Below are 18,573 nucleotides of genomic sequence, written 5' to 3'. Positions count from 1 at the left end.
CACCCCCCATCACCCCACCCCCTCACTCATTCACCACCCCCCGCCCCCCTCCCCCACCCCCCACCCCCCACCCCCACCCCACCCCCCCCCACCCCCACCCCCACCCCCACCCCACCCCCCTCCCCCACCCCCACCCCCACCCCCACCCCCACCACCCACCCCCCCACCCCCCACCCCCCCACCCCCCACCCCCACCCACCCCCCCCCCACCCCCCCACACACCCCCACCCCCCCCCCACCCACCCCCCACCCCACCCCCCCACCCCCCACCCCCCCACCCCACCCCCACCCCACCCCACCCCCCCCCCACCACACCCCCCCCCCACCACCCCCCCCCACCACCCCCCCCCCCACCCACCACCCCCCCCCCACACACCCCCCCCCCACACACACCCCCCCCCACCCACTCCCCCCCCCCCACTCACCCCCCCCCACCCCCACCCACCCCCCCCCCACCACTCCCCCCCCCACTCACTCCCCCCCCCCACTCACACCCCCCCCCACCACCACCCCCCCCCACACCCCCCACCCCCCCCCACTCACTCCCCCCCCACCCACCCCCCCCCCACCCACCCCCCCCCCCACACCACCCCCCCCACACCACCCCCCCCACTCACTCCCCCCCCACCACACCCCCCCCCACCACCCCCCACCCCCCCCCCCACTCACCCCCCCCCCACCACACCCCCCCCACTCACTCCCCCCCCACTCACTCCCCCCCCACTCACTCCCCCCCCACTCACTCCCCCCCCCACTCACTCCCCCCCCACTCACTCCCCCCCCCACTCACTCCCCCCCACTCACCCCCCCCCACTCCCCCCCCCCCACTCACTCCCCCCCCCCACTCACTCCCCCCCCCCACTCACTCCCCCCCCCACACACTCCCCCCCCACTCACTCCCCCCCCACTCACTCCCCCCCCCCACTCACTCCCCCCCCCACTCACTCCCCCCCCACTCACTCCCCCCCCCCACTCACCTCCCCCCCCCACTCACTCCCCCCCCCACCACTCCCCCCCCCACTCACACCCCCCCCCACTCACTCCCCCCCCCACTCACTCCCCCCCCCACTCACTCCCCCCCCACTCACTCCCACCCCCACTCTCCCACTCCCCACTCCCACCCCCACTCACTCCCCACTCTTCCCCCACCCCCACTCACTCCCACTCTTCCCCCACCCCACTCACTCCCCACTCTTCCCCCACCCCCACCCCCACTCACTCCTCACTCTTCCCCCACCCCCACTCACTCCTCACTCTTCCCCCACCCCCACTCACTCCCCACTCTTCCCCCACCCCCACTCACTCCCCACTCTTCCCCCACCCCCACTCACTCCCCACTCTTCCCCCACCCCCACTCACTCCCCACTCTTCCCCCACCCCCACCCCCACTCACTCCTCACTCTTCCCCACCCCCCACGTCACCTCCTCCACTCTTCCCCCACCCCACTCACTCCCCACTCTTCCCCCACCCCCACTCACTCCCCACTCTTCCCCCACCCCCACTCACTCCCCACTCTTCCCCCACCCCCACTCACTCTCACTCTCACTCTTCCCCCACCCCCACTCACACTCACTCTCCTTCCCCACCCCCACTCACTCTCACTCTCCTTCCCCACCCCCACTCACTCTCACTCTCCTTCCCCACCCCCACTCACTCTCACTCTCCTTCCCCACCCCCACTCACTCTCACTCTCCTTCCCCACCCCCACTCACTCCCCACTCTTCCCCCACCCCCACTCACTCCTCACTCTTCCCCCACCCCCACTCACTCCTCACTCTTCCCCCACCCCCACTCACTCCTCACTCTTCCCCCACCCCCACTCACTCTCACTCTCCTTCCCCACCCCCACTCACTCTCACTCTCCTTCCCCACCCCCACTCACTCTCACTCTCCTTCCCCACCCCCACTCACTCTCACTCTCCTTCCCAGTCTGTAAATAAAATCACTTCACAATATCTCTCCGTGCCTCCACATTGCAGACTCCTGTCTCCTCAGTATCTATCTCAAACAAAACAGAGCTGCAGGTGCTGGAAATTTGAAACAAAAGTAAATTGGAGGAACTTGGCAGCTTTGGCTGTTCATGTTTTGAGAGTGGTAACCCTTCACGTTTCTTCTGTGCAACTGAAGAAGAGTCACTGGTTTCAAAATGTTAAGTCAGTTCCTCTCTCTACAGATGCTGCTAGGATTACTGAGTTTCTCCTGCAATATAAAAAAAACAATCTATCTTGCCACGAATGGCATTTTTTCAGTATTTTACACACCATTTCAACATGGTTAATAAGTCAAAGTGAAAGGAATCAAAATTTAATAATTTGCAAAAATTGCTTGTAATTTCATCCAAAAAAAAGTTTGTTTTTTTAATGAACATTCAGGATATACTTAAGCAATTGATATACTCTCAGAAAGAAGTATTTAATGCTGTTTTTGTTTGGATCACAACGAACAACTGCTTGGAAACAAAGGAAGCCTGATAAACATGTATAGAATATACATTTCTAACATCAATCAAAAACACTTAGTATTTTGCTTTTTTTCCAAGATCCAGCCATACTACGTTGGATCTCATGCTATGATTGATTTGGCAATTCTGGCACACTGCCTATGAATCAGTTCATTTTGAATTTCAATGTACAGTATTTTGGTAAATTGCTGGTTCCTAATTGCCCATTGTAGAAATCTGCAGAACATGTAGTTTAGTTTTGAACCTGTACCAAAACATAGCAGTTGTAGAGGTAACATAAAGCTAGGATAACCTCATTTAGATAAAAACAGAGTACTATGGATGATGAAGATCTAAAATAAAAGCAGAGTACTGGACAAGCTCTCAGTCTGGCAGCATCTATGAAGAGAGAAAGAGTTAAAGTTTCAAGTTCAATCCCTTTTGAAATTGAATCAAATTAAATTCAAAATGATAACTCTCTATAGAGTTTGCCAGATCTGTTGAGTCAAACCATTAGAAGTCTGGAGTTTATCTGTAGTTGTGTGCAGAGAGTGCATTCTGCAGTGATAACTGCTTGTGGACCTTGTATATCATATTTTAGAGCATCAGTCCATTGGGCCACAGAATGGAGTGGTGTGGAACTTTGCACTTTTCATCTAGTGTTTTCTTGAAGAACTGATAGATTTAGTTAGGCGTGGGGAGTAGGGTTAGATATGCCAACAATCTGAGGAAAAACTATATATAAACTCTTATAATGTACTTTGTAGACTTCCAGGTTGATTCTTACCTACCAAGTTGATTCTTACCTACCATTCTTTGTGTCTTCAGTAAGTTTAGCAATAATAGCTTTGGGCTCTGTCATCTCGATCACTTGTATGATTTGAAAAACATCAAGGCCTGATCCTTATGAACAATATTCGTTACAGTTTGACAACCAGTTGCAAACCATTTATTGTGCACTCTATTTCCAGTTAGTTTGCAAATCTCTTATACATGTCAATGTGTTGTTACATTGCTATGACTTTCTATTTTCCACAAGAGCCTTTGATGGGACACCTTATTAAATACCTTCTGGAAATCTAAGAACTATGCAAAATCCAATTCCCTCTTTATCCACAGCACAGACTGAGTGCTTTGCTAAACACTTCTATTCAGTCCACATACATGACCCTCAGCTGTCATTTTGATTCTGCACCCCATCCCATGCTGACCTCTCACCTTTCCACTGAAACTCTTTCAGAATCAGATTGAGTTCAGCAGTTTTGTGTCATAACCACTAATCCAGTTTCTTTAGACTCTTAAGTGCTGGTATAATTCCACAGTTGTCATTTATAGCTGCAATCAGTCCAGCTTTTGTCTTTTCTTGTCCTACTGCCATTTTCCATCTTCCTTGCACCATCACCCTATTTTAGGTCCCCCCCACCCCCCTTACAAATAGAAGACATGCAATCTGTATGAAAACTTCCATAAGACCTTTCAAGCCGGATTTGCCATTCAGCATGATCGTGGCTGATCCTCTATCACAATGCTACGCTCCCATTTTCTCACATAACCCTTGATATATTTTTATATTGAAAAATAAATCCATTTGTGAATACAGTCAGACTTGGATGCCTGTGAAAATTCTATCTTTTTTTGTATAGATTTTACATAATTTGTTTGTCTTGCTCAATTAAAAAACTACTGAAGTGGTAGCACGTTCATTGCTGACTTAAAAGATACAAGCCTCATTTTTGGGCTTAAGTCTATGAGTTACATTGATATTCCATGCATCCACCTACCACTTAGGAAAGGGTAGGAGAGTTCTCCCTTTCAGCTGGTCACCATTTATCTGTCAAAGAAAAACATTAACAAGCCACTTATTGCATTTTCTGCCTGTAGAAACTGGTGAGTAAGTCTGATATCACATTTCCTAAAACATTAAAGTAATCAGTCAGCTGCACAGATTGTGGAAAATCTTGAGGAAGTGAAAGTTGTGATGTACTTGCAAATTATTCCAATCTTATTATTAATTTGTGATACAATATGTTTTTGTGTAACAATTGCGTGTAAAACCAAGATTATAGTCTAAGAGTAGTGATCAGCCAATGTGTCGACTGTGTGGTGCTGGAAAAGCACAGCAGGTCAGGTAGCATCCGAGGCGCAGGAGAATCGACGTTTCTCCTGAGAAGCATCAATTCTCCTGCTCCTTGGGTGCTGCCTGACCTGCTGTGCTTTTCCGGCGTCACACGCTCGACTCTAATCTCCAGCATCTGCAGTCCTCACTTTTGCCTAGTTCTTACGTCAGCCAGTGCGTATTTGGTTTTCTTGTAATCATTCACGGGATGAGGGTGTCGCTGGCTAGGCCAGCATTTATTGTCCATCCTTAATTACCCAGAGAGCAGTCAGGAGTGAACCACATTGCTGTTGGTCTAGAGTCGCATGTGTGCCAGACCAGGTAAGGATGGCAGTTTCCTTCCTTAAAGGACATTAGTGAGCCAGATGGGATTTTCTAACAATGAACATTATTTAGTTTGTTTAACTATTTACATAAACAAAAGAAAATCCAGTTGTTTTAATAATTTTAAATTAAGGTAGATTATCAAAGATATGAATTTGCCCATATTGTATTCTACTTCCTTTTTTTTAAACTTTTGTTTTGTAGGCCTTATGTGTTCAACTTTTACTTCGCCTGCTCACTCCTCAGTCCTTGATCTGAATATAACCCGTGTGGAGTGTTATCCAGAAAAAGTATTCGTATGTTTTTGGGGTTGGTACAACAGCATATGTGAATTGGACTATCATATATTGCATAATGAAGTACAGAATGCAGCAAAGACTAGCACCAACATTGCAGTTGATGAGTTGTGTTTTGCAGAGGACCTTTACAATGGCGGATGGCACCGAGGAAGGGTAATAAGAAAGGATGAAGAATCATATGAAGTATTTCTCATAGATGGTGGGATGATGTTGACAGTTGATTCTCGACATATTGCTGCTGCTTCTAAGAATTTGTTTCAGTTGCCTCCGAAAGTGGTGTGTGGCTTATTTGCCAATATAGTGCCAGTGAAAGGGAGATGGTCCCCAACAGCAGTCAAATATTTTTCATCACTGACAAATTCTCGAATCACAGGCAGTGTTGAAAAGCTCTTGAAGAACCAAATTATTTTGGTGGAAGCCCCAGATATTAATAAAAAACTCTTTGAACTTGGTTTAGCAAAAATTCTTGATGGCAGTACTTTCAATTTTCTAATGGAACTTTCTAAAGATTCACTAGGATTACCTGGTTATGAGAATATGGAACCTCTGTACATGCAGAAAAGCTGCAGGAAGCCTGTGTTTGATGAAACTATAGTATTATCTCCAAGTTTCCAACGAATCCTGGATGTTTTGAGTCTAAGTTTGCAAACTGGTGTTACAGAGGCAGTAAAAATAACATGTGCTTCAGGGCTTCATCACTTTTACTGCCAGTTGAAAAGGCTGGCTCCAGAGCTAGAAACAATGACCAGAGACTTGCAATGCTACTATGAAACAGAAGGAAAAGAATTAAATGATGGACCTGTTGACAATTTTGGTGCAGTTTGTGCTGTAAAAGGCAAAGATGGAAGATGGTACAGGGGAGTTGTAAAGCAACTCTTAACCTCTGGCCAGGTAGAAGTTTGGTTCATGGATTATGGAAGAACTGAAATTGTTTTTCCAAATTATATTAAAAAATTGATGCCAGCTTTTTTTATGATGCCTCTGATGTCATTTCCTTGTGCATTAAATGGCTTATCAAAGCAAACTAAACCATGGATAAGTTTGCAGACTGACATTTTCAAGGAATCACTGTTTGAGGAAATGTTAACTATTTGCATCGATACCTATTCTCCTAAAGAGCATTTATACTATGTTACACTACACAAGCAGAAAAACATTAGTATCCATCAAGTGAATGGAATAATGTCAGAAGTAAATCCAAAGATTGAGTGTAGCCCAAAGAAGAAGGAAACTAGGGATAGTAATGGACAAATTAGAAAACTTCGAGAAACTAAGGGGATAGGAACTGGGAAGGAGACATGTAAGCCAATGCAACATTCTGTAAGCTCTGATGAGATGAAAATAAATGCTTCCTATGTTGGATTTGTGGAGTATGTAATCAACCCATCTGACTTTTGGATTCGAACATCAGAATACAATGATGAATTTGAATGCTTAATGATCAATATTCGAAACCACTATAACAAAGTTGGCATAAATGAGGAGCTAATTCAGAAACCAGTACCTGGTTTGTTTTGTTGTGCTAGGTATAGCAAAGACCTACATTTTTACAGAGCACTTATTACAGATGTACTTGATGACCAACTCAGAGTGTTTTTTGTTGACTTTGGAAATGCTGAAGTTGTAGATTTTGATGCTGTGAAATCCCTGCCTGCTGAGTACATGAATCTGCCCACTTTGGCAATGAATTGTTCGATTGCTCATATTTTTCCTATCGAGGAAGTGTGGACTAAAGATGCAACTAACTTCTTTAAGAAAGCTGTATTCAACAAGAAACTTTTTATAAGTGTAGTTTCAAGGCAGGGCAGCAGATATGTCATAGATATTAAAGATATGGAGTACACTGAGCAGTTGTCTATTAGCATAATGATGCTTGAAGCTGGTTATGCTGATTTTTGGAATGTACAGCCAAATTTTGTGTTGTTTGAACAGAAATGTCAATGGAAATTTCCAAAATCCAGAACAGGCAAATCACCTGCAAGTGAGAAAAGGATGTCTACAGATAAAAACTCCAAGTTGAAAAGTTCATGCACTATTCCACTTTCAAATACCTCAGTGGCCACTACTTTATCTCCAGCTATTGCAATGCATAATAGCTTTCCGCGTGTACATGTTCACTTGCCAGCATGGAGTAAAGAGTCCAAAATAGCATCACCGTATAGACAACAAGTATTTAAACTTGGATCTGTTCTTGATGTGAGAGTGACTCATGTAAATTCTCCAGCAGAATTTTGGTGTCAACTGCAGAATAACTCCAATCAGCTTGAATTGCTTATGAGGAACATGCAGCATTACTACAGTATTCCAAGGGACCCTTTTCAATTTGAGCACACTGGTTGTGTTGCAAAGTGCACCAAAGATGGTCAGTGGTATAGAGCATCAGTTATTCAAGGAAACTTTACAAAAGAAGAGGTTACTGTATTGTTTGTTGATAATGGTATCCAGCAAAAAATAGCTATCAAAAATCTTTGTGCTATTAATCCAGAATTTCTTCATCTAGAAGGACAGGCATTTAGGTGCACTGTCAACAACATTATTCAACCAGTAAGCCATGGTCCTTCTGTTTTGGATCATGCTTCTTGTAACAAATTTAAACAATTCATTGGCAATTGTTTAATTTCTGGTGAGAGTCTTAAATGCACAATATTAGCAATGGCTCTGATGAATGGAAAGGGTCTGTGTAATGTGGTAGACCTTCATACACCACTTATTAATGTATGCCAGTTACTTTTGGAGGTTCGACTACCTACTTGCATTAAATCACCATCTTTGTTTAGTCCCTCAGTTCAATTATACACACCGTATTACAGTGCCCATGATATAAAAGTTGGAAGTGAAGAGAAGGTGTATGTAACCTATGTGTCGAGTCTGTCAAAATTCTATTGCCAATTGGAAAAAAATACTGTAGTTATAGATACACTTAAGACTGAGGTGGATATTGTTAGTGAACAAATGCAAGGACAAAAATTAGACTTGGATAGGACCAGTATATGCTTAGCTAAATATTTTGAAGATGGTCAGTGGTATCGTGCTATAGCCCGTACTGTCCAGTCACCTGAACATTTTCAAGTGTTTTTTATAGATTATGGCAACACTGAGATAGTTGACAAAAATGACGTTGTTCCAATTCCCGAAGATGCAAGGAATTTGATTTTTATACCAATGCAAGCAGTTAAATGCTGTTTGTCCCTTTGTATTCAGGAACTGTCTGATGAAACTGTTGTCTTGTTTAAACAAACTGTATTTGGAAAACCACTAACAGCATTTGTGGTAGCAAAAAAGTCTGATGGTCAATTAATTCTTGAGCTTTATGATGGAAGTTTAAACATTAGTGCACAGATAACAGGCCAATGCATACCTTGTCAGTATGGAAGAGGGATAATGTGCCTTGATGAAACAAAATGGCAAAGTGGCAATTCTTTTCAACCAGCCAAAGTAGATCCTTCCGCAGAACAACTGATGAAGAGGAAACCTGATTACTTAGTGCACTTAATTAATGAAACAAACAGACTGATCCTTTCCCTTTTGAAGGCAGAACGACACTATGTTGGATGGAAAAGTAAAGTCCAGAACTGCAGCCTTGGAAAGGAAAATGTGCAACGTATGGTTGGAAGACATTTCAAGAATAAAAAGAATTGCCAAAATGAAATTATCCCTAAGTTTGCTGCACAGCATGCAAAAAGGAAAATACCAGCATGCAATTTGGGTGAAACAGACCATGCATCCAAGGCTACATTCCATCAAGGGAAGATTAAGATGGCAGCTCATCATGTGATTACCTCTAAGAAAACATTGCCATTGACGAAACGTTGTCATCTTGTACAAAACAGTCCTGTAGCTCAAAATGAGATGATTTTATTTCAGTGGCCTAAACTACAAAAGGATAGCATCATCAAACATGTCATTGTGTATCAACAGAATGCCATTGTAAAAGATAAGCATCCGTTAACTGAATATATAACAACCCCTGTGATTCTGTTAACTGGCCAGGAAGTTATTAAATTGCTAAGAAAATTGGATTCTAGATTTGTAGAGGTTGAGATTAACCAAGGTACTGTTACTCGAAACATTTCAGTAAAAGAAATTGTTCACAAAAATGATTTAATTCGTGTTTCAGAATATTTTTCACCTAGTTTTGATGGATGGGCAAAAGAAGTTAGTTTTGCAGAAATGGAGAACAGGATGGCAAACAAACAATGTTTGATGTCACCAGAATCTTTGCTTCCTGTTGATAAGAGTGCACGAAGCTCACCGTTGAACCCAATTTTGTGTGGCTGTATCCAGACTAGAATAGAATATACTGGCTTTGCTACTTCTGTGATTGACCCTTCAGAATTCTACATTCAGCTTGAAGATACATTAGAAATAATGGAAACTCTCTCATCACTGTTGGCTCAATTGTCAGAGAATTATCAGGCTTTACCTCGAGATCTATTGAAGCCTGGTGTAACTTGCTTAATCAAGTCTGCCACAGATGAGCAGTGGTCTCGGGTAGAAATATATGAAGTCTCTCAGCAGTTTGTTATTGTTAGAGCTGTTGATTATGGACATTATGTTTTTGTACCATCTTCAGATTTGAGCAGACTGAGGGAACTTCCTATAGAGCTTGCAAAAGTACCACGCTTGACTAATCCCTGCAGTCTAAGTAATGTTGTGCCTTCAGTTGGGCATAACTGGACAGATGAAGCTATAATTTTCTTTCAAAACTCCTTAAACGAGCAAACTTTGACCATATTTTTTAAACAGTGTATATCTGTGTTATTTTGGGAAGTAGATCTTGTCATAAACAACAAAAATGTTGCAGAAGATTTGGTTTCTGCAGGACATGCAGCTTTTCTGAAAGGAATTGAGAAATCCTCAATTAAAGACTCTGCAGAACTAACAGAGGACATTCAAGTACTGACTGAACCTGTTTTAGAGCAACAATTTGAGAACAATGAGCTTTCGGATGTTTTACTTAATGAAGATACCATTGAGAAATTTGAATCCACTTATTCAAAATGTGAGTATTGATTTTCTAAAATCTTTATTCAGAAATACATGCATTTTGTTTTTGTAACTAATAGAAGCCTTCCAAACTTGATAGTGGTTTTGTAATTTTAAGTATTGCTAAGTCCTTGTTGTAGATAATTGACCTTCTTTTGAAAATTTAACACCAAGAGAAAGATCTGTTTCAGTTGTCTGGAAGTTATAAAGATAACAATAAAGTCTATCATTCCTTAATTGTCAAGTTTTATCAATAAAATGTGTTAAGATGTTTCATGTGTTTATAAAATGCTGTGGAGATGCAAATTTGTTGTTAAAAGTACTATGCATTTTCATGGGAGAGGTGAAAAGTGATTTAAAAATGCAAAATCCAACAAGCTGGGGATAGAGATGGAAGATTGAGGAAAAAGGTATTGAAAAGTCTCAATCAATACTAATTCAGGAGGCTGCAATGACATGATCGTATTGCTTAGTATCTATCTCTTGTGTGAGGCAAGTTCTATCCCAACCAACAATTGGGTCTAGCCATGTCAAATGATTCAATACTGCCTACCCAAGTGGAAAACCTGTCCATTGGATCTTTTCAAAGAGAACAGAAAGCCTGCCTATCATACAACCTATTTCTTCACTTGTATAATTTGAGGGTGCTTTATCTTCAGCTCATCTAGTTTAAATATTTTGACAGTATATACCCTGATACAACTGTAATGGAAGGAACATGTAGGTAATCAACCCACACTACTTCTCCAGTTGCACATGAGTATAAATGTGTTGAATCAATTGTCAAAAAGGCCATTTGATCTCCCTTCTTTGTATTATTGTCCAGAATAAATGTGACGTTTTAATAAGACTTTAAATGAACCACTGTCACCTTGGTACAATTCTTCCCTTTGACATTTTCAATGTATGACAAGGATTGGTAAAACAATAACATGTATCTTTTCACAAAAAACACCTGAAGAATTGTGGATGCTAGGAATCGGAAACAAGGGCAGGAGTTGCTGGGGGTAATCAGCGGGTCTGGCGGCGACTGTGGAGGGTGTTCGGACTTGGCGTATTGGGTACAGTGACCCTTCCCCAGAACTCAGTGAGAAGCAGTTTGGGGCTTGGGGCATGGGTCACTGGGCTCGGGGCGCTGGCTCTGGTTTCTCTCTGCGGGTGCTGCCGGACCTGCTGAGCTTTTCCAGCAAGTATTGTTTTTGAACATGGACCTTTTTTCTTTGAAGACAAGGCTATATATAGAACGTTACAGCGCAGTACAGGCCCTTCGGCCCTTAATGCTGAACATCCCTGTGAAACTAATCCAATGCCTATCTAACTTACACCATTCTGTTATTATCTGTATGTTATGGTAGGGGATTTTAACTTTCCAAACATAGACTGGGACTGCCATAGTGTTAAGAGTTTAGATGGCGAGGAATTTAAGTGTGTACAAGAAAATTTTCTGATTCAGTATGTGGATGTACCTACTAGAGAAGGTGCAAAACTAGACCTACTCTTGGGAAATGAGATAACGAGAGTCCAGGAAAATTATATTCCTGTCAGGGTGAAAAGAAAGGCTGGTAGGTATAGGGAATGCTGGATGACTAAAGAAATTGAGGGTTTGGTTAAGAAAAAGAAGGAAGCATATATCAGGTATAGACAAGATAGATCGAGTGAATCGTAAGGAGAGTATAAAGGCAGTAGGAGTACACTTAAGAGGGTGATTAGGAGAGTAAAAAGGGGACATGAGATACATTTGGCAAATAGAATTAAGGAGAATCCAAAAGGGTTTTACAAATAAGTTCATGACAAAAGGGTAACTAGGGAGAGAATAGGGCCCCTCAAAGATCAACAAGGTGGCCTTTGTGTGGAGCTGCAGAAAATGGGGGAGATACTAAACTAGTATTTTGCATCAGTATTTACTGTGGAAAAGGATATGGAAGATATAGAATGTAGAGAAATAGATGGTGACACCTTGCAAAATGTCCATAATACTGAGGAGAAGTGCTGGATGTCTTGAAATCCATAAAGGTGGATAATTCCCCAGGACCTGGTCAGGTGTACCCTAGAACTCTGTGGGAAACTAGAGAAGTAATTGCTGGGCCTCTTGCTGAGATATTTGTATCATTGATAGGCACAGGTGAGGTGCCGGAAGACTGGAGATTAGCAAATGTGGTGCCACTGTTTAAGAAGGGTGGTAAGGACAAGCCAGGGAACTATAGACCAGTGAGCCTGACGTCGGTGGTGGGCAAGTTGTTGGAGGGAATCCTGAGGGACAGGATGTACATGTATTTGGAAAGGCAAGGACTGATTAGGGATAGTCAACATGGCTTTGTGTATGGGAAATCATGTCTCACATCCTTGACTGAGTTTTTGAAGAAGTAACAAAAGAGGAGTAATGAGGGCAGACCAGTAGATGTGATCTGTATGGACTTCAGTAAGGCATTCAACAAGGTTCCCCATGGGAGACTGGTTAACAAGGTTAGATCTCATGGAATACGGGGAGAACTGGCCATTTGGATACAGAACTAGCTCAAAGGTAGAAGACAGAGGGTGGTGGTGGAGGGTTGTTTTTCAGACTGGAGGCCTGTGACCTGGAGTGCCACAAGGATCGGTGCTGGGCCCTCTACTTTTTGTCATTTACATAAATGATTTGGATGTGAGCATAAGAGGTACAGTTAGTAAGTTTGCAGATGACACCAAAATTGGAGGTGTAGTTTACAACAGGATCTGGACCAGATGGGCCAATAGGCTGAGAAGTGGCAGATGGAGTTTAATTCAGATAAATGCGAGGTGCTGAATTTTGGGAAAACAAATCTTATCAGGACTTATACACTTAAAAAAGCAGAATGGTGTGTTGTGCCAGGATCAAGAATGTCTCAGAGAGGGTGCAGAATGTTCTCACGGGGGAGAGGGACCAGCAGGAGTTCATTGTCCACATTCGCAACCAACGACATTGGAAGGGAAAAGGTTGAGACTCTGAAAGGAGATTACAGAGAGTTAGGTAGAAATTTAAAAAGGAGGTCCTCAAGGGTAGTAATATCTGAATTACTCCCAGTGCTACGAGCTAGTGAGGGCAGGAATAGGAGGATAGAGCAGATGAATGCATGGCTCAGGAGTTGGTGAATGGGAGAAGGATTCATATTTTTGGATGATTGGAATCTCTTGGGGTAGAAGTGACCTGTACAAGAAGGACGGATTTCACCTAAATTGGAAGGGGACTAATATACTGGCAGGGAAATTTGCTAGAACTGCTTGGGAGGATTTAAACTAGTAAGATGGGGGGGGGGGGGGGGTGGGACCCAGGGAGATAATGAGGAAAGAGATTGATCTGAGACTGGTACAGCTGAGAACAGAAGTGAGTCCAACAGTCAGGGCAGGCAGGGACAAGGTAGGACTAATAAATTAAACTGCATTTATTTCCATGCATGGGGCCTAACAGGGAAGGCAGATAATCTCAGGGCATGGTTAGGAACATGGGACTGGGATATCATAGCAATTACGGAAACATGGCTCAGGGATGGGCAGGACTGGCACTGAGTGTTCCATGATACAAATGCTACAGGAAGGACAGAAAGGGAGATAAGAGAAGGGGGAGTGGCATTTTTGATAAGGGATAGTATTACAGCTGTGCAGAGGGAGGATATTCCTTGAAATACATCCAGTGAAGTTATTTGGGTGGAACTGAGAAATAAGAAAGGGATGATCACCTTATTGGGATAGTATTATAGACCCCCCAATAGTCAGACGGAAATAGAGAAATAAACTTATGAGGAGATCTCAGCTATCTGTAAGAATAATAGGGTAGTTATGGTAGGGGATTTTAACTTTCCAAATATCGACTGGGACTGCCATAGTGTTAAAGGTTTAGATGGAAAGGAATTTCTTAAGTGTGTACAAGACAATTTTCTGATTCAGTATGTGGATGTACCTACTAGAGAAGGTGCAAAACTTGATCTCTTGGGAAATAAGGCAGGACAGGTGACTGAGGTGTCAGTGAGGGAGCACTTTGGGGCCAGCGACCATAGTTCTATTCGTTTTAAAATAGTGATGGAAAAGGATAGACCAGATCTAAAAGTTGAAGTTCTAAATTGGAGAAATGCCAATTTTGACGGTATTAGGCAAGAACTTTCAAAAGCTGATTGGAGATAGATGTTCACCGGTAAAGGGACAGCTGGAAAATGGGAAGCCTTCAGAAATGAGATAACAAGAATCCAGAGAAAGTATATTCCTGTTAGGGTGAAAGGGAAGGCTGGTAGGTATAGGGAATGCTGGATGACTAAAGAAATTGAGGGTTTGGTTAAGAAAAAGAAGGAAGCATATGTCAGGTACAGACAGGATAGATCGATTGAATCCTTAGAAGGGTATGAAGAAAGTAGGAGTGTACTTAAGAGGGAAATCAGTAGGGCAAAATGGGGACATGAGATACATTTGGCAAATAGAATAAAGGAGAATCCAAAGGGGTTTTACAAATATATTAAGGACAAAAGGGTAACTGGGGAGAGAATAGGGCCCCTCAAAGATCAGCAAGGTGGCCTTTGTGTGGAGCCACAGAAAATGGGGGAGATACTAAATGAATATTCTTGCATCAGTATTTACTGTGGAAAAGGATATGGAAGATATAGACTGTAGGGAAATCAATGGTGACAGCTGGCAAAATGTCCAGATTACAGAGGAGGAAGTGCTGGATGTCTTGAAATGGTTAAAGGTGGATAAATCCCCAGGACCTGATCAGGTGTACCCGAGAACTCTGTGGGAAGCTAGAGAAGTGATTGCTGGGCCTCCTTGCTGAGATATTTGTATCATCGATAGTCACAGGTGAGGTGCCAGAAGACTGGAGGTTGGCAAACGTGCTGCCACTGTTTAAGAAGGACGGTAAAGACAAGTCAGGGAACTATAGATCGGTGAGCCTGACCTCAGTGGTGGGCAAGTTGTTGGAGGGAATCCTGAGGGACAGGATGTACATGTACTTGGAAAGGCAAGGACTGATTAGGAATATTCAACGTGGCTTTGTGCGTGGGAAATCATGTCTTACAAACTTGATTGAGTTTTTTGAAGAAATAACAAAGAAGATTGATGAGGGCAGACCAATAGATGTGATCTATATGGACTTCAGTAATGCGTTCGACAAGGTTCCCCATGGGAGACTGATTAGCACGGTTACATCTCATGGAATACAGGGAGAACCAGCCATTTGGATACAGAACTGGCTCAAAGGTAGAAGACAGAGGGTGGCGGTGGAGGGTTGTTTTTCAGACTGGAGGCCTGTGACCAATGGAGTGCCACAAGGATCGGTGCAATGTCCTCTACTTTTTGTCATTTACATAAATGATTTGGATACGAGCATAAGAGGTACAGTTAGTAAGTTTGCAGTTGACACCAAAATTGGAGGTGTACTGGACAGCGAAGAGGGTTACTTCAGATTACAACAGGATCTGGACCAGATGGGCCAATGGGCTGAGAAGTGGCAGATGGAGTTTAATTCAGATAAATGCGAGGTGGTGCATTTTGGGAAAGCAAATCTTAGCAGGACTTATACACTTAATGGTAAGGTCCTAGGGATTGTTGCGGAACAAGGAGATCTTAGAGTGCAGGTTCATAGCTCCTTGAAAGTGGAGTTGCATGTAGATAGGATAGTGAAGGAGGTGTTTGGTATGCTTTCCTTTATTGGTCAGATATTGAGTACAGGAGTTGGGAGGTCATGTTGCGGCTGTATAGGACATTGGTTAGGCCATTGTTGGAATATTGCGTGCAATTCTGGTCCCCTTCCTATTAGAAAGATGTTGTGAAACTTGAAAGGGTTCAGAAAAGATTTACAAGGATGTTGCCAGGGTTGGAGGATCTGAGCTACAGGGAGAGGCTGAACAGGCTGGGGCTGTTTTCCCTGGAGCGTTGGAGGTTGAGGGGTGACCTTATAGAGGTTTACAAAATCATGAGGGGCATGGATAGGGTAAATAGATGAAGTCTTTTCCCCTGGGGTGGGGGAGTAAAGAGCTAGAGGGTGTAGGCTTCGGGTGAGAGGAGAAAGATATAATGTGGACCTAAGGGACAACTTTTTCACGAAGAGAGTGGTACATGTGTGGGATGAGCTGCCAGAGGAAGTGGTGGAGGCTGGTACAACTGCAACATTTAAAAGGCATCTGGATGGGTATATGAATAGGAAGGGTTTGGAGGGATGTGGGCTGGGTCCTGGTAGGTGGGACTAGATTGGGTTGGGATATCTGGTTGGCATGGATGGGTTGGACTGAAGGGTCTGTTTCCATGATGTACATCTCTATGACTCTTAGTATCTGTTAATTATAACGCAAACCTTTTTTAAAACAAGTGGCATATGCTGATTAATATCTGAGGTATGATCTGGAACTAGAACTACATTCCCTTAATGTGAAACACATGCACACAACACATTTGTCTTTGGAGATGATTCCTTTTTAAAAAAAGGCAAAAGAAGAAACATTCTTGTAACCAAATGGTTTGAAAACAAAGGATAGAATTTGATGACTGCTCATGGTTCGTGATGTTTTTTGTTAACAAAATTGAGTTGCTGAAAGCTACAGGTTGAGGGAAGATCTTCAGTTCAGATGGGAATCAAGAATCTTTAGAGAGGATCCACAATTCAGCTTTTAGGGATTCACAAGATAGAAGAAATTTCTGTGAAAAAAAGCCACACAAAATTAACAGGATTTTATTTGATTAACTTGGTTCACATGGCCAGCCTTTTGTTCTTGGAACATTTAAAATGTGTGCATTCTTCTTCAATTAACTGTAGAAGGTTTTGATAAATTCATTTGTCAATTAGTTATTTATAACTAAATGATTTTGCTATTATGAAAACTGACATTTGATTGATGTGCAATATTTCAATACATTAAATCAGAACTAATGTTCTAATTTGTCTAAGAATGCTAGCTACTGACAGGTAATACACAACAATGAAACTGATTTTTTTAAATCGAAGAAGCACAAACCATGAGTGCATGCATAAATATATCTTATTAGATTGTTTTGTTTTAATTTTAGGCATGATTGCAACTTTCTAAAGCTACCTTCCTGCAAAACAAAACTTTCAAGACTGGCCTTTGTAGCAACGTTATTTGCTTCACTGATGTGTCTTGTATTGAATCATGCTCAAAATTGTTTAAGCGTATGGAAGACTTCAATGAAAAGTGAAACATTTAAATGGCATAACACCAACTATTTCAACATTCTATATCTTTTGAAGAAGTGCACAAGTTGTGACTAATCTTGTGCAGCTTAATTGCACAAGATTTAAAATAAGTTTCAACGGTCCATACAGGTTAGTGGAGACTAAGAATCTATCACTAGTATGACTGGATATGAAACTGGAATTTTCTGTTTGTGAACTGCTTGAATTGCAGCTTGATTTTGTTAAGATTTCTTTATTTGCAATTTTATTTATTGAATCTTGAAAGGACATTACTCTTAATATTCAAAGTGATGTGCAATTTTTGTAAAAGTGCAAGATTAATGTTCAGAATTTATTTAATATGTTTGATAAATATATCCAAAATATCTTGAGATTCTTATGCAATGTTTAAAATGGAACACAAGTTCTTCAGTTTAGCTTGTTGAAATAAAAGTTGTCTTTGTGTTGTGCTTTAAAGACATTGCCATTTAGTAGTTATTGTATTTGAAAACAAGGATGGAGTATGCTTATTGGGAACTGATGATATGGTTTGGAGCACAAGTAAAGCATAAATGAAGCCAGATTGAAATGCTTATTTCATGAAATAAACTAAACTAAAAATGGTGACTTTTGTCTCTAATACATTAACACATCTGCAAATACAGTGGCCACCCCGTGTCTGCGGTAGATGCATTCCAAGACCCACCGTGGAAGCCCAGAACCACTGATAGGAGTGAACCCATTCATTTCAATGGGAAATTTACCTTCCTGGCAGCCCCTGGTCCCTGGTTCTTGTAGGTTCCCTATAATATGTTCAGACCGCATTAAACAACGGGTAACTGAAACCATGGAAAATGAGTCCACAGATATGGGTGTTACCCTGTAAAATACTTGGTAATTCTATCTACTGACTATCTCTTATCTCCATGATGAATTTTGGCAGAACAAAATCTGTGGGATTTAAATGTGTTTAAATGCAAGGAAGGATTAATTCACAAATTTTAGATTTCACAACTCAATTTTCCATTTTAGAAACAATTGGGATGCCCTTGTAGTTTGTTTCTGCCATCCTAGAATTTGAGCCTAAGAGCAAGTTGCTCCACTGTTTGATCCAATCATGATTGATCTCAGCTCGGCCTTAAATACACTTTCCTGCTCAATCTCCATAACCCTCTTAATCCATTACTATTTAAGAATCTGTTTATCTCGTCCTCAAATTTACTCATCTACCACACTCTGCAGCCCTTTGAAAGAAGTAATTCCTCCTCATTAATACAG

General features: G+C 42.5%; 2 protein-coding genes across 3 annotated transcripts in view; both read left to right on the top strand.

The window, feature by feature from the left end:
- tdrd15 (tudor domain containing 15) overlaps window positions 1-17,916 on the top strand; it is a 20,096-nt gene extending 2,180 nt beyond the window's left edge. Inside the window, exons 2-3 of one of the 2 annotated variants that reach the window (XM_072562231.1) lie at window positions 5,086-10,182; window positions 17,169-17,916. In XM_072562231.1, coding sequence (XP_072418332.1) covers window positions 5,091-10,182; window positions 17,169-17,188 — 5,112 coding nt within the window. In that variant the 5' untranslated portion in view covers window positions 5,086-5,090 and the 3' untranslated portion in view covers window positions 17,189-17,916. Of the gene's footprint in view, window positions 1-4,685; window positions 10,183-17,168 lie in introns of those variants that run through there. The other variant, XM_072562222.1, reaches the window with a different exon arrangement.
- The window catches only part of dusp23b (dual specificity phosphatase 23b), a 29,000-nt gene continuing 27,760 nt past the window's right edge, over window positions 17,334-18,573 (top strand). The window contains exon 1 of the mRNA XM_072562255.1: window positions 17,334-17,445. The gene's annotated coding sequence lies outside the window, so the exon portion shown is untranslated. The remainder of the gene's footprint in view (window positions 17,446-18,573) is intronic.

This window comes from Chiloscyllium punctatum, chromosome 3 (assembly GCF_047496795.1).
Source record: "Chiloscyllium punctatum isolate Juve2018m chromosome 3, sChiPun1.3, whole genome shotgun sequence".
In the NCBI taxonomy this organism is placed as follows: Eukaryota; Metazoa; Chordata; class Chondrichthyes; order Orectolobiformes; family Hemiscylliidae; genus Chiloscyllium; species Chiloscyllium punctatum.
The sequence above is the reverse complement of the archived record's forward strand: the minus strand, read 5'-3'. Positions and strand labels throughout refer to the sequence as shown.